The 14,068-nt window shown below is 43.7% G+C and overlaps 1 protein-coding gene across 1 annotated transcript in view; it reads right to left on the reverse strand.

Moving 5' to 3' along the window:
• Positions 1–4,181: 4,181 nt before the first annotated feature.
• SETD3 (SET domain containing 3, actin N3(tau)-histidine methyltransferase) overlaps positions 4,182–14,068 on the reverse strand; it is an 83,593-nt gene continuing 73,706 nt past the window's right edge. Inside the window, exons 9-13 of the mRNA XM_054447563.2 lie at positions 12,904–12,978; positions 11,611–11,777; positions 10,632–10,717; positions 6,532–6,692; positions 4,182–5,565 (exon numbers count right to left, since the gene is read on the reverse strand). Coding sequence (XP_054303538.1) covers positions 5,116–5,565; positions 6,532–6,692; positions 10,632–10,717; positions 11,611–11,777; positions 12,904–12,978 — 939 coding nt within the window. The 3' untranslated portion in view covers positions 4,182–5,115. The remainder of the gene's footprint in view (positions 5,566–6,531; positions 6,693–10,631; positions 10,718–11,610; positions 11,778–12,903; positions 12,979–14,068) is intronic.

A 14,068-nucleotide genomic window follows, 5' to 3' on the forward strand; every position in this document is an offset into this window, starting at 1 on the left:
CCAGGTGCTGTACCAGACTCTAGGAATTCAAACAGCCAGGTGGGGACACACAGGGCCTCACCAGCACCAGCATTTCCACGTTCTTTTCCTGTCAAGTTTGGCCTAACCCATGTTGAGGAGCTTCTCTGTTGCCTGAAGGGGAAGAATATGAGTTTGGGGAAAGTTTTCTATACACACACGTATATATGTATTCATATGTGTGTATGTATGTGCTCATATATACCGAGTAGGTTCATATAGAAATAGGTGACACACATGTGCATGCACACACAGATATGCCTGCGTTTGGGCCAAGAAAAGCTGCCCAGAAGTGAGAGGGTATCACGAGGCTGTTAAATAAAGACCAAGAGCTGATGGACAGTGGTGTGATGACCTGAGTTAAGGTTCCCAACTCCATAAACTACTACTGAGTCCACACACAGGGGCTTCCCAGTCCTTTCACCTTGTTTCTAAGGCATCTACCAAGGGTGGCATCTGTGAAGGGAGCAGCAATCACCGGGAGGCGGCCTCCTGAAGTCCATCCATTACGAGAGCTGCACAACTGCACGCGTGCTCTCCCTGCAGGCACCAGGGCGCCAGCACTGCGGTCAGGAACCAGTGACCAGCATCTTCGCATCTTCGCAGGATTCCCCCCCAAGAAGCCTGAACTTCTCAGCCCCTCCTGTGCGTGGCTGGCTCTTCCCTGCCTCCCTCCTTACCCTCAAGGGCTCACCCCACCTCCATATCTCACAAACGGAGACCCCAGCCACGTGCCACCATCTCCAGCGCCAAAGCATGTGTCCACCTGCTCACGCAGCCTGGTACGCTCTGCCACGCCTACCATTCAGACGTCTGCCTCGGTGCCTCAAGGGCAGGGCTTCTTGAGTCTCTGAATTACCCACAGAATCTGTGTTCCACTAAGAACACAACTGTTGCTAGGTCCAGGGCTGAGGTTCCCAAATCAATGGACAGATGACGCACGCTGCTTGCTGGCAGAGCATGTCTCAGGAACATCTCCTGCTTCCCGGGAGTGGCTCTGGCTTAGAAGAGGGTCATCACAAGCATTCACTGGCTGTTAAACATGTACAGGCGCGGCACGCAGCTTTTCAACACACCCAGCACTGCTGAGGTGGAGAGTGTGAGGCTCCCTGAAGGAGCTGACAGAAGCTCCTAACAACTGGCCCACGATCCCACGCCTGGAACCAGGTCTGAGTGGTCCAGACACCCCGATGGCCGCGCCTGCTCACCTCCAGAGCAGCAGGCATGTGCCCTCTCACAGCAGGCATTAGGGAGTGCTCCCTCCCTTGGCTGAATTACGCCACCCAACCCCTGGCCCTAGAATGAGTCTCACCCAGAATGAGACCCAGAATGAGTCTCACCCCTCCTTTAGGCGACAGCTCTTCAAATCTGTGAAGACAGGAAGATCATGTCCCTGCTAAGACTTCCTCTCTGCAGCCCAAGCACACCCAGGACCAGCAGGGCAGCTTCATTTAAATAACAAATTTGCCAGTGCATTTAAATACAATTCGAGTTATTCAAATTCAATTGACACACAGAATTTTAGGAATACATTAGATAGGCAGCTGCTGATTAAAATAGTAGGGTGACCCTTAATGACATTACTGGATCCTACCCTACACCCACCTCAAATTGACATTTAAATAAAAATGAGTCAAATTCCTGGGTCAGGTTAGCAGCCCTCCCGCATTACACGCATTTGTTTTGCCAGATCAATAATAACACGAGCACGGTGCAGAAGCAGCTGCTCACTTCAGCTAGAGTTACCATCAACACTGTCACATCTGGGCTCTCTGCAAAGTACCCTCCAAACCAACCACCACTATCATTCCCTATTTTCTTCACAGTCAGTGCCATTTCGGTTCTGAGCTCAAGTCACATGCACTTTCATTGGACTGGCTTTATTCTTTTGCTCCTACAATGTACGTATTAATCACCAAGGAAATATAACTGGTGGCCGGGTGCGGTGGCTCACACCTGTATTCCCAGCACTTTGGGAGGCAGAGGCAGGCGGATCACCTGAGGTCAGGAGATCGAGACCAGTCTGGCCAACATGGTGGAACCCCGTCTCTACTACAAAATAAAAAAATTGGCCAGGTGTGGTGGTGGGCACCTGTAATCCTAGCTACTCGGGAGGCTGAGGCAGGAGAATTGCTTGAACCCAGGAGATAGAGGTTGCAGTGAGCCGACATGGTGCCACTGCACTTCAGCCTGGGAGACAGAGTGAGACTCCGTCTTAAAAAAAAAAGAAGAAGAAAAAAGAAAATATAACTGATGATTTACAGAAAATTGATTCCCTCATTTTTAAGTGGAGGTTTAATTTAGCATAACCCTGTATATTGGGAACCTGGGACTATTTTTAATGTCTTACCCCATCTCTCAAAAAAAAAAAATTACACACATCTCTTAGTGAGCCTATTCTAGAAACTACTGGGGAAAAACCACCTATCAATTGCCAGTTTACATGAAAAACAGGGAGGTTTTTCTAGGCCGGTGAAATCTAATTGCTAACTATTTACACAAATAACACATACAGCTAATGAAACAGAAGCAGAGCCTGGCATGTTTCCAGTAACTAGCCTGAACAGCCTCTTATCCAAAAGCATTCAGAAGAAAGTAAACTTTAAAATGATTTGAGAGAAAGGTCTATTTTCATGACAGATGGCAATGAGGGTTCTTCAATGCCAATTTAATCACATTCCCTCAATTTTCAAATGCTTAAGTTGTAGCTCCAAGTGTCTGTGCAGGCAGCACTAGAGCTGCCGAACCGCAGCGGGGCAACGAGGATGACTAATGTGTGCTGTGGTCTCGCCTGCCTTTGCGAGTCATTTTAGGGCAATCCTACCCAACTCAGGAAAGTAATGCTGTTCAATAGATACTGTCTTCTGACATCAAAACAGTTCCGTTCTTGTGGGTGCCATTTTTATGTCATGCAGAGGCTGTTCTCAACTGGAAGCATACTTCATCTCTTTTTGATCCAATAACCTTAACAACCAAGTCTGTCAACGGAGAAATGACAGAAAAAACAGTTGCTAAATTTTTAAGCGGGGACTTTGGACAATTTAGTACCATTCTTTTCACAAGTAAATGAAGAAACTGGGTCCCAGGAACCGACATCACAACACCCAATAAAGGTGGCACTGGCACAGAAGCTTGGGATCCCGACTCCAGTATGGCGCTATCCCAGCTCCACGGTAACTGGAACTTTGCCAGGGCATAGTTTGAAAACCCAGCTGTCTCATGATGTTATTTTATGTCTGAACTGTATATATGTTTTCAAGAAAGATTTGTTATTATTAGGCTTGAAAACCTTTAATACTATAAGAAGATAATTCTATGATCAAATTGGTCATCAAAGTTCTAGAAGGCTCTGGGGCTTCTAGAGTAGAAAACTCAAGTAGTACAATGCTATTGCCTTTTAGAAATTAACACTAAGCTTTACAGACTATTTAATATTCTTGATAAGGTATCTCAGGTGTAAGGCTGATACGAGAGGTGGCAATCACATGCTTCCTCCTGGTATACATCAACAAGCTAGGAAAGGTAAAGGCGTCAACGCCAGGAAATGTCCCAGACTCACACAGACATGAAGCTTGCCTCCAGCGCCCAGTGCAGCAGGTAAACTACCCTGCTAAGCAACACAAGTAATGCCTTAAAGAGTTAAATTTATCTCAACTGTCGGGGGGATTAGGCAATTGATCTGCAGAGCTATGTCTTCCCCAAGAGAAACTCCCAGAGCATCCTTAAGACGACCTGTGTTGCAGCAGCATTTATCAAACAGCTGGGGGAGTCATTCACGTTTTCAAAATCAGCGGTGTACTCAGGACATCAGAGACAATGTGAAAATTTGTGGTAAAGAAAAACTGGTATCAGTAAACCTGAAAACTGGTGGCAGAAGGAGACAGATCCCTCTCCCACCCCAAGGACACGGTCCCAACCTTTTCCTTCCCCTAAATCCTAAGGACTCCTTTGCTTGAGCTCCCGCTGCCTGCATAGATGGGCAGGCTGATGAGGGGGGCTCCTGCAGGCCTCTGGGCCCCACGGCTATGCCTCAGTAGCCCCCAGGTTAGCACAGCCTAGGCAAGAGGTCAAGGTTCAAACAATGCTTGGGCAGTAAGATGGTTTGTGTAAAAGCTAAACTCACAGGGCCTGTCCCACTCCAAAAAAAGGAATAGACAAAAATATTAATCATGTTTTTCTTTTAATAAGGGTTTTTACTCAAAAGTGTAGCTTTGAAAATCTCTAGCTTGTTGTGAAAACCAGGAAAGCCAAGGAGCTGCCTCACACTGCGCACCACCACGTGAAGCTGTGGGCCGCTGTGTGTTTGCAAACTCTCCATTACCAAGGCTGGAATCAAATGCACCACTTTAAAATCAGAGCCAACATTTAAAATTAGGAGGATGATGCATGTCCTACTTTGATTCAAGGAGAAAGGACAAGTTCTTAGTACAGTAAAACAAAACACAAAAGTAAACAAATCTTTAGAAATCACTATATATATGTGTGTTTATATATATTTTTTTATATAATTAGGATTATCATCAACATTTCAAACTATTAAAAATAAGGTTGCCACCTTACCTTTTCTTTTGGTAATGGGGTGTTATTTTTTTTAAGGAGAAAAACCAAACATTTTGCCCAGACTCTAAAGTTTCCCAACTTCAATTCTGTTTTCTGCTGTGCAACTTCCCCACTTTCACGCTGAATCCCCAAGTCCCGCCACCAGCTCTGGCTGGCAGGAGGCAGAGCAAGCTTTCATTCTGGTCGTCAAGATGACAGGCCCACAAAAGTACAGCTGAGACAGGAACTGAATTCTTCCCCAGGAAGAAAATACCTATACCCACAACAGGTCTGCAAAATCTCCCACAGGCACCTCTTCTCCCTTTCTTGTGGTTGTTTGTTCATTGGTTTGTTTCGCCTAAAAGCAAGATGGCAATCTTAATCAAAAAGGGAAGCTAGATTTTCAAAATAACTTAAAAAAACCATTTTTATATAAAGCAGCAAAAACATATCTTCCTCTCTGCAGAAAGAAAAATGTTAACAAGGAAACACAGCGATGCGAACGGACCGTCCGTCAACTCCTGCTCCACTGGATCCCCCATCCAGCTTCACCTCGAGCTACTCCTTAACTTCAGCAGTGCTGTCTGAAGAAGATCCTTTGGCATCTTCAACTGCTCTTTTACTTTCTTCTTGATTGAGATTTTCATTTTCGGACCTGGTCCCATTAGGGATAGAGTTTTCACCATTTACAAGCCCGTTTTCTGTGGCCTTTGCTTTGCTGATTGCCTCTCTGATGTTCAAGGCATCCTGCACTCCAGCCTCCTCCTCGAGGTTTCTCAAGACCAGGGGGAGCCTCGAGTCCCCCACACTGCTCTCTAACAGCCCAAGGTTACTCTCTTCATATTTGGGAAGCGGAGCCTTTTCCTCCATCTGTTGGCGGTAGTATTCCCGGTTGACAGCTGCACTCTTTACTGCTTTTTCCAAAATCTCTTTCTCACCTAAGCGCAATTTGATGGCCATTTTTGCACGAACAGAAAGATCCTGGTTTTTCAAGACGGATTTATCTTCCTGGAAAACAAAAAAGGGCAAAATTAATTACAAGAAGTCTAAACCAAAACTATAGAGACAGAGGGCACAAGAGCTGGGGATGGGGACATGGGGGAACTTTTTGGGGTGACGGGAGGTTCTAACACTTGACTGGGCAGGTGGTCACAAGACCAGACACTCACATCAAAATGAATGCTTCAGAAGTGTGCCTTTTATTGTATGTAAATTATATCTCAATGGAAATGTTACAAAACAAGAAAGAACAGCCTAAATCAAACAGTGCTACCCCATCTGCCAGGGAACGTCACTGATTTAAAAATCATCCCGTCCATCTTGGGCACTGATGTAGCCCCAGGGCAGCACGTGGGTGAATGGCATCAGTGAAGGAACGAATGAATGAGAAAGACGTATTTGAAGTTAGTGGCTCAGTAGTGAACTTAAAAAGCACAAATGAAAACACGTTTGTGAAATCATGTGCATTAGAAATCATAAAAAAGTATTAAATAATTTAAAAAATGTATCTTCTAATAAACAATGCCTAAATATGATTTTTTGGGAAATGAATGGAAAATTTCAAATGCAATCATTTTGCTAAACTATTACGGTAGTTTAGAATTAACAAGAAATCTTTCATTAAACATTTTTTTTTTTTTTTGAAACGGAGTCTTGCTCTGTCGCCCAGGCTGGAGTGCAGCGGCGAGACCTCGGCTCACTGCAACCTACACCTTCCGGGTTCAAGCGATTCTCCTGCCTCAGCCTCCCAAGTAGCTGGGATTACAGACCATGCCCAGCTAATTTCTGTATTTTTAGTAGAGACAGGGTTTCACCATGTTGGCCAGGCTGGTCTTGAATTTCTGACCTCATGATCCGCCCCCACCTCGGCCTCCCAAAGTCCTGGGATTACAGACGTGAGCCACCGCACCAAGCCTCATTAAACATCTTAACAACGCAACAAAGTTCAAATCCTCATTTATTTAGTGTAATTACCTCAATAGTTGTTTTATATGTTTTTAAAAGAAGTGAGGCTCTATCTTCAAGAAATGTCCAAAGTTTGACCTCGTTGTCCCAGCTAACAGGAAATTCCGAGTTCCCCAAGGTGAAGATTCTATCAATAGCGCTGTCTCCCAGCAAGTGTTCTTTCAGTTCTTCTACGAGAAACACAAATGGCAATCTGTTAGGAGGAAAACACAGCACTCCTCATTTGAACAAGCAACCACCTTAGAAAATATTGTTTCCAACAACGCCATTTTCCCACGGTAAAAGCTGTCCCTACGCAATGGGCCAGGCCACTCCTAGACTCTCCAAAGTAGAGCAGAGCTAAGTTTTGGGGAGCAACACCAGGTCAGGCCTCTTCATGTGGAATCCAGATCAAGCCGTGGTAGCACTCCATTTTTCACTGTTTCTATGAGGGACACAGAGAGCCTTTAGACAGTTTCACAAGATAATTTTTAAAGACAATCTTCAGCCATGTACCACTTATTTTGACAATACCCTTTTTGCTAGCCATGAGCTCAGTCACACGGAGTCAAAAAGAGACATTTAGGTGAATGACGTAAACAGTGAAAGGAACAAGAGCCACAACAATCCCGCGAGCCCATAACTGTAATCTGATTGACACTTATTCTAGTAGATGACCTGACCAAGCTATTTAAGCCACTTTCATAACAAGCCACAAACTGAAAGAAATAAGAGCCTAAATCAAACGGTGCTACCATAAGGAGCACTATCAAAATCTTAGTTAATGGGCCGGGCGCAGTGGCTCACGCCTCTAATCCCAGCACTTTGGGAAGCCAAGGCAGGTGGATCACTTGAGCCCAGGCGTTTGAGACCAACCTGGGCAATGTGGCGAAACCCCATCTCTACAAAAAATACAAAATTAGCTAGGTGTGGTGGCACATGCCTGTAGTCCCAGCTACTCAAGAGGCTGAGGTGCATGGATGACTTGAACCCAGGAGGTGGAGACTGCAGTGAGCTGTGATCGTGCCACTGCACTCCAGCCTGGGCAACCAAGTGAGACCCTGTCTCAAAAAAAAAAAAAAAAAATCTTAGTTAATGAAAAATATGCCCATCTCTCTCACTTGTCAGGAATTTAAATAGGAATTACAAATACACACAAGTGAACATCTCAATTATCTCCAAATATATTTAAGAAGAGGAAAGAATTCAGCAACTGCTCTTAGCATTTTATCTCCCGGCACATTATCTCCAAAACCAAAACAAGCCGATCCTATTCATGCTGAAGAAACAGACCCATGCTTCTTATGTGATTAGGAGACAGTGTCTCTTTCAGAGCAAAATGCCCCACAGCTGTCACTATTTACAATTCAAACTGAAGAACTGCGGCTGCCAGCAAACCAAACTTTTATTAGTATTAGCTAGAGTAATTCAAAGATACAGCAATTGTCTTGACATGACAAATTGTCTGACTGGAGAGGAACTAAAGAGAATCAACAGACCTAAAAGGATTCAAGCAGTTTTAAGAAAACAGGCTATCTAATGTTCAAAAAAGTTTATTAACTTTTGTTAGTAAAGATCACGATAAAATTCAGGATTTTTAGTTTTGAGTCTTCATTTCATATTCTTTGTATACAACATGGAAGTTCTGTTTTTTTAAGCTTTCTTAGTGGCTGAAAGTTCTTTTCAAAGGCCCCCAATACGAAGGTTACTATTTCCTTCCCTCATCTCCCTCCTCAATCTGCCCAAGTTGCACTCTGCAATGATGGAAGCTGCAGGTGTGCGGCAGAGCTTTCTCTCCGCTACTTTTTAAAAGTGAAAACTGGACTCATTTCACATTCCTGGAGAAATAAAGCCTACAAAAAGGGGAGTAAGACAATGTAGCATGTGGCCTGCCTGCAGCACAGGAGCTGACCAGGAGCTCCTGCAGCAGGTGCCCTCCTGAGCTTTCCTCCAGCACACAGGGCCTGCAAATTATCCCTGCACCTCATTCTGGCCACCACAGTGTGTGCTCTCCCCAGAGAGTACAGAGCCCAGTGCCCTCCACCCTCTCTCCCTAGCTCCTGCTCAAGCTCCTCCCTCTGCTAAAGGTCTTCAGTCATACCCCTCCCCTCCTGCTCTACCTTGTCCAAACCGTCGCTGAGCTCCAGGGTTTAACTTGAATGCCATTTCCTCCAGACCCCTAGAGCACTAAGACTTTTTTCCATGTACTATGTTATCTGTGAACCAGCAGGAGCAATGTGGGATGTCCTGCACATGGGCTCTGCAGTTAACAGAGCTGGGTTCTAAGTCAGGGTCATCACTTGCTTACTGAGCAACCTCGGCCAAGTTACTTATCCTCTTTGGGTTTTTTGTTTGTTTGTTTGTTTGTTTTAGACAGGGTCTTGCTCTGTTGGCCAGGCTGGGGTGCAGTAGCAAGATCACGGCTCACTGCAGCCTCAACCTCCCAGGCTGAATCAATCCTCCAACTTCCCAAAGTGCTGGGATTACAGGCATGAGCCACAGCATCCAGCCAACTTTATACTCTTCCCCCACTCCCCACCCACCCAGGTCTCACTCTGTCACCCAGGCTGGGGTTGGCTTACTGCAGCCTTGACCTCCCAGGCTCAAACAATCCTCCTACCTCAGCCTCCTGAGTAGCTGGGAATAGAGGCACGTGCTACCACGCCCAGCTAATACTTATCCTCTTTGAAGTGGAATCTACATCAGTAAAATGGGAGCGCTTATCAATCAAGGCTGATGGGATTAAAATTAAGCAGGTACCACATTTAGCATCATACCTGGCACACAGTGAATGCTTCACAAATTCTAGGAATATCGTCACCATCACCTCTCTTAATTATAAATTCCTTGAGTATATGAACTGCAACATTCAATTCTGTATCCATATATATGCAAGAAAAGCTCACAGTTAACCCCTTAACTCATGTTCATTAAATTGAATTGATGAACCATTACCCAAGTACAAAAAGCACCAAAAGCTCCCACTTGAATAACCGTAAATCTAGTGACAGCGTTGCTTATGAGGAACAATGACTGTATCTCAGTTTGGGTTCTGCAGTTGGTGTGTGAACTGCCTCTCCTGTTTTGGGACTAGGTTTTTTCTGCCTCCAGCGTGATGTCAAGCCCTGGACTTGTGCTGCACTGCTCCCTGGATCCGGACATTAAAACCAAAGCCAGTGACCGCCGAGCACAGCAGCTTCCCTCACATGGGCCATGACTGGTTCCTCTGACCAAAGAAGTGCTTGGGCAGCTTCCTTCCAGAACACTTGTTCATCTGTTCACTCAGTCAAACACTCATTTACTCATTCCTACTCAGACTGTTCTGTACAGGATTTATGGTAGTTAACAACAGCAACTCTCTCTCTCTCTCTCTCTCTCACTCTCTCTCTCTCACTCACTCACTCTTAAAAATGAAACCTCAGGACCAGGAAATTTGTAAGATACATTTTAGGATGAAAAATAAAAACACAACCACGAGAGGTCAAATCTCAGTATAAGAAACCCCAAATGACTTGTTTTAAGCAAATATAAAAGTAGATGCTCAATACAAATACTTAACTCTTTCTGGGCCTGAAATAAGAGGCTGTAGCCAGGAACATTTTGTGTTCTACACAGATTCTGTTTGCACTGTTATTTACTCTAACAGGATGCCTGGCATTAAAATGCTTGCTGGCAATTTCAGATTTAGAATGCAGAGTAGGTTAACAAATAAAGTCCTACGGTCCGCGTATGCCACAGCTGACTACACAACATCACAGCATCAACTGATCCTGAACTGCTCTATGTAAGTGAAAAAGACTAGTGCCCTGTGAGTGAAATGAGGCTCTGTCAGGCTACGAATGTAGAATTTATATATATTTACCCCATCCAAGATGTTTTAAGTTTTCTTCAAATGCAGTTGAGAATTATTTGCGTATTACAAATTAATATTGACAACACATCGAGGATTTAATAAAACACTTCTAGGGTAAAACAAATCAATTTCTTCTTTCTCCAGTATTGCATCTTGTCTCTTTCCAAAAGTATTGTAGTTTTAATCCACTTTACCTTTAATCTGAATCCCTATGCTTTACCCTTTCATGATTTAAAAAGAAAAAAGTCAACATCTCTTTTTTCCTGAAATGACTTACCTTCAGTCATGCAGAATACTCGGAGAAAAGCCAAAAGCTGAGCAGAGATGGGCGGCTCCGTAAAATGCAATGCAAAAACGCTGGAACTGATAAAAGCAGAAAGCAAGATCAGTCACCCTGCTGCGGTTACCCACTTGCTCCAGACTGAGATCCCTTAAGTCTACAGCACGTCTGGTTGTCCTCAAGGAGAGCTGAGCTGGAATGGTCATTCCAGCTCCTCATCTGAACTGTGAGCACGATTTTCAGCCCCTGCAAAAGGCCACAGGCTGGGGCGGAGGCAAGTGGACATCCAGAATTGGAGTCCATCCTCACAAGCTTTTCCTAGAGCCTAACAGCTGTAATCTCAGGTTGCACACAACACATTCAAAAAATTAAACATACACATGGTTTTCAAAAAGTGTTAACAATAATTTATGTTGAGTTCACACTTTAATCATTAATCAAATATTGACAAGTTCAATAAAAAAAGGTCTGGATAATCCATTTTCATTAAGAATGGTTCCTCCATTCCCTGGAGAACTAATGAATCCTAATTCCTGTCTTCTTTATCATTTTATGCCTCAAATGCAAGAAAATCTTAAAGAATTTAACTAGAAATTCTTGAAATCACTGAGGATCATGACTTCATTACAGAAACTAACGGCAGCAAAGAATTAAATGAAACAAATTGATCCAGGCCATTAACCTTTCCAAGGTGAAAGACATGAATGATACGAAAGTACTTATTTAACTTACTGAGGATTTCAGGCCATATCCCCCAGAACTGACTGTGAATGCACCCAATGACACAATTATGTTTATCTGAAAACGCTGGTAAGTCACCAAGCATCGCCATGGCTTAAATTTGCTGTGCCACAGGGATAAACGGATTAAGACAAACTACTGGAGAGAAGTTTTATTAACACACCAATTAAACACTATGCAACTGGAAATAGTTCAAGTACTGCAGGAAAGGGCCAGCCGATGTTTTTCTACGTACGTGGGGATGCCAGCACGAGCCAAGACCTCGGCCTTCATGGCGTAGAGTCTGTCACTTTTACTCACTCCAAGCTTTATTTTCACTCTGTCGTGTGAGTTATTGTCAAAGAAAAAACCACTGTGGATCACAAACTCTGCATTGGATCGAGTGCCATAAAAAATGTAAATCTGAGATGCAGTAAAGAAAAAAGAAAAGGGCATTAGACAAACTTGGCATGTATTCTTAACACACGGCAGGGCAGAGGCTTAGTGCTACTTTACATTTAGACACGAAATAGCTGAAAGTATTGATACACCTGTTTGGTATAGGTTGCAAGGGTGAAGCTGTGCAATTTCCCCAACTTTCCAAACTGAGACCAAGCACCCACTTCCACCACCGCATGGAGAGGAGAGGAGACGCCAGGAGAAAGTACCACCAAAGGCCTTACTAGTACTCAAAGGACCCCAGGTGCTCTGGGGTCACCAGGCCTCTATTATAATCCTCTTCTCCTTCCAAAGGACAGCAAGGCTATTACTATAAGACTGCATTTTAAAAGTCACCAAGTTCTTCCTGTCCTTTTAATACAGCAGGGTCTTTTCTGGAACTGTAAAGCAGTATCTGTCAGAAACTTATTTCTAGATCCTGTGGCAATTAATCCTGCACCTAGCAGGTGGGTTTATAAACTTTTCTGAAGAAGGAACGGATCAATACTTTGCTAGACAAATATTTTTCATTTTGTCTCAACTGGAATGTCAATTACGGATGTGAGTTCCACAACTGTACTGTCTGCTTGGCTGTAGACTGATAGAATGTAGGAATTTATAGACACGTATTTTCAAACTCACCCAAAGGCTTACCCCTCCTCCCACCCAAACTACTAGATTAAAAAATTAGAGATTAAAATGAAAGTATAAGACAACAGATTCCCTTGCTTTTGCCCCTTACTCTTATAAAGAAAGTTCTAATCAGTAGAAAAAATAAATGCAACACAGTTTATGAAATGTTAAAAATTGTTTTAGTGTCATAACACACTTTATTTTCAGTTAATAGTGTTACAAATATTTACAAATATTAGGCCAATTGTGCAAGTAACTGTTTAAATCTTTTTCTCTGTGGACCCAAAGCACAATGCAAAGCACAAGTGAGTAAAGCACAAATGAATATGTATACTACGGGTTCAGGTCTCAAGATGTGTTCCAGAAAAACAATCCTCAATGTGAATTCCACATTTTTTCCCTTTTTAACATTACCAACACAGTGTTAACTTAGTGCCCACTGGCTGGCCCACATTTTGTGAGATGCCACAAGACCCACCTGCTCTCCAGCCCGAAAATCCTGCAGAGCCACACACTCACAGCGGTCATCTTCCAGGTTGTAACCAGTAGTGATCTAGCCCGGGGAGGAGGAAGGAAACGACGGTGAGGCAAACACACGCACATCTCACTTAATTTATGAGCTTGTTTCTGGCAATCAGAGGAAAAAGGGGATCCCAAGGTACTCAAAAGGTTGCATGTGAATGCTTTGGGAAATGGGGCAAAGAACTGCTTGAGCACTGAGGTTAACTCTAGTTATATCAGAGATGATTATGGAAAATTATATACCTGAAATAAAGGAAGTACAGTTAGATAAAGAGACTATACAGATTGTCACTTGTTGGACTTAACAAAACATAATCGCCTCTGGGCCTCCCTGTGCCCACAGGCCACACCTCCCACAGGCGCACATAAGCCTCGTTTCTGTTCACTGATGATCTGCACTACTCTCATTCATTTGCAAGCATTATCTTTATCTAATGTTTGGCCATTAAGAAACCCAAGTGGGTGTTCCATTGGATAAAGAATCAGGGAAAAGAAAAGCTCTATTTCTGAATTATGGATATATGCTCTGAATTAAAGAAATTAAAACTTTCAAGCATGCAAAGGCAAAATAAAATAACTTTGTTGTTTTTTATTCCCTCTCTTTCTGCTGAGAAATACAATGTGAGAGTTTCTAAGTCCATTAGAAATAAATATAGAAAATCCTCTCACTATACCCTAAACCTGCGTCTCCTTCTAAGCTCTCCTGTCTTAGTGAAGGTCAGCCAATGTCATGGCCTCAGCACACAAGTTACAAGGAAACCCTCGCGTCTCACCTGGTCAGTATTTCATCTTGTAAATACTGTTTGGACTTTCTTCCTCATTCCTCTGCGTGGCTACAGTCCTTATTCCTTCTCACCTAGCTTGTTATTTGCAAAAACCTTCCAACTCTTGGAACCTAGTCTCAGAATCCAATACTGTCCTTCTGGAGTTGCTAATTGTACGATGTCACTCTCCTGTTCAAAATCTTCCTATGATTCCGCTCTGCCTTCCGAATAAACCCCAAGTTCCTGAGCACGGCCAAATAAGGAGGCAGCTCACGCTTCCCTCCAGCTTCAGGAACTGCCACCCACCTGCCGTCCCAGTTCCCTCCTGCCTGACACTACCTTCTACTCCTGTTGTGG

The sequence above is a fragment of the Pongo pygmaeus genome, chromosome 15 (genome assembly GCF_028885625.2).
Source record: "Pongo pygmaeus isolate AG05252 chromosome 15, NHGRI_mPonPyg2-v2.0_pri, whole genome shotgun sequence".
Taxonomy (NCBI): domain Eukaryota; kingdom Metazoa; phylum Chordata; class Mammalia; order Primates; family Hominidae; genus Pongo; species Pongo pygmaeus.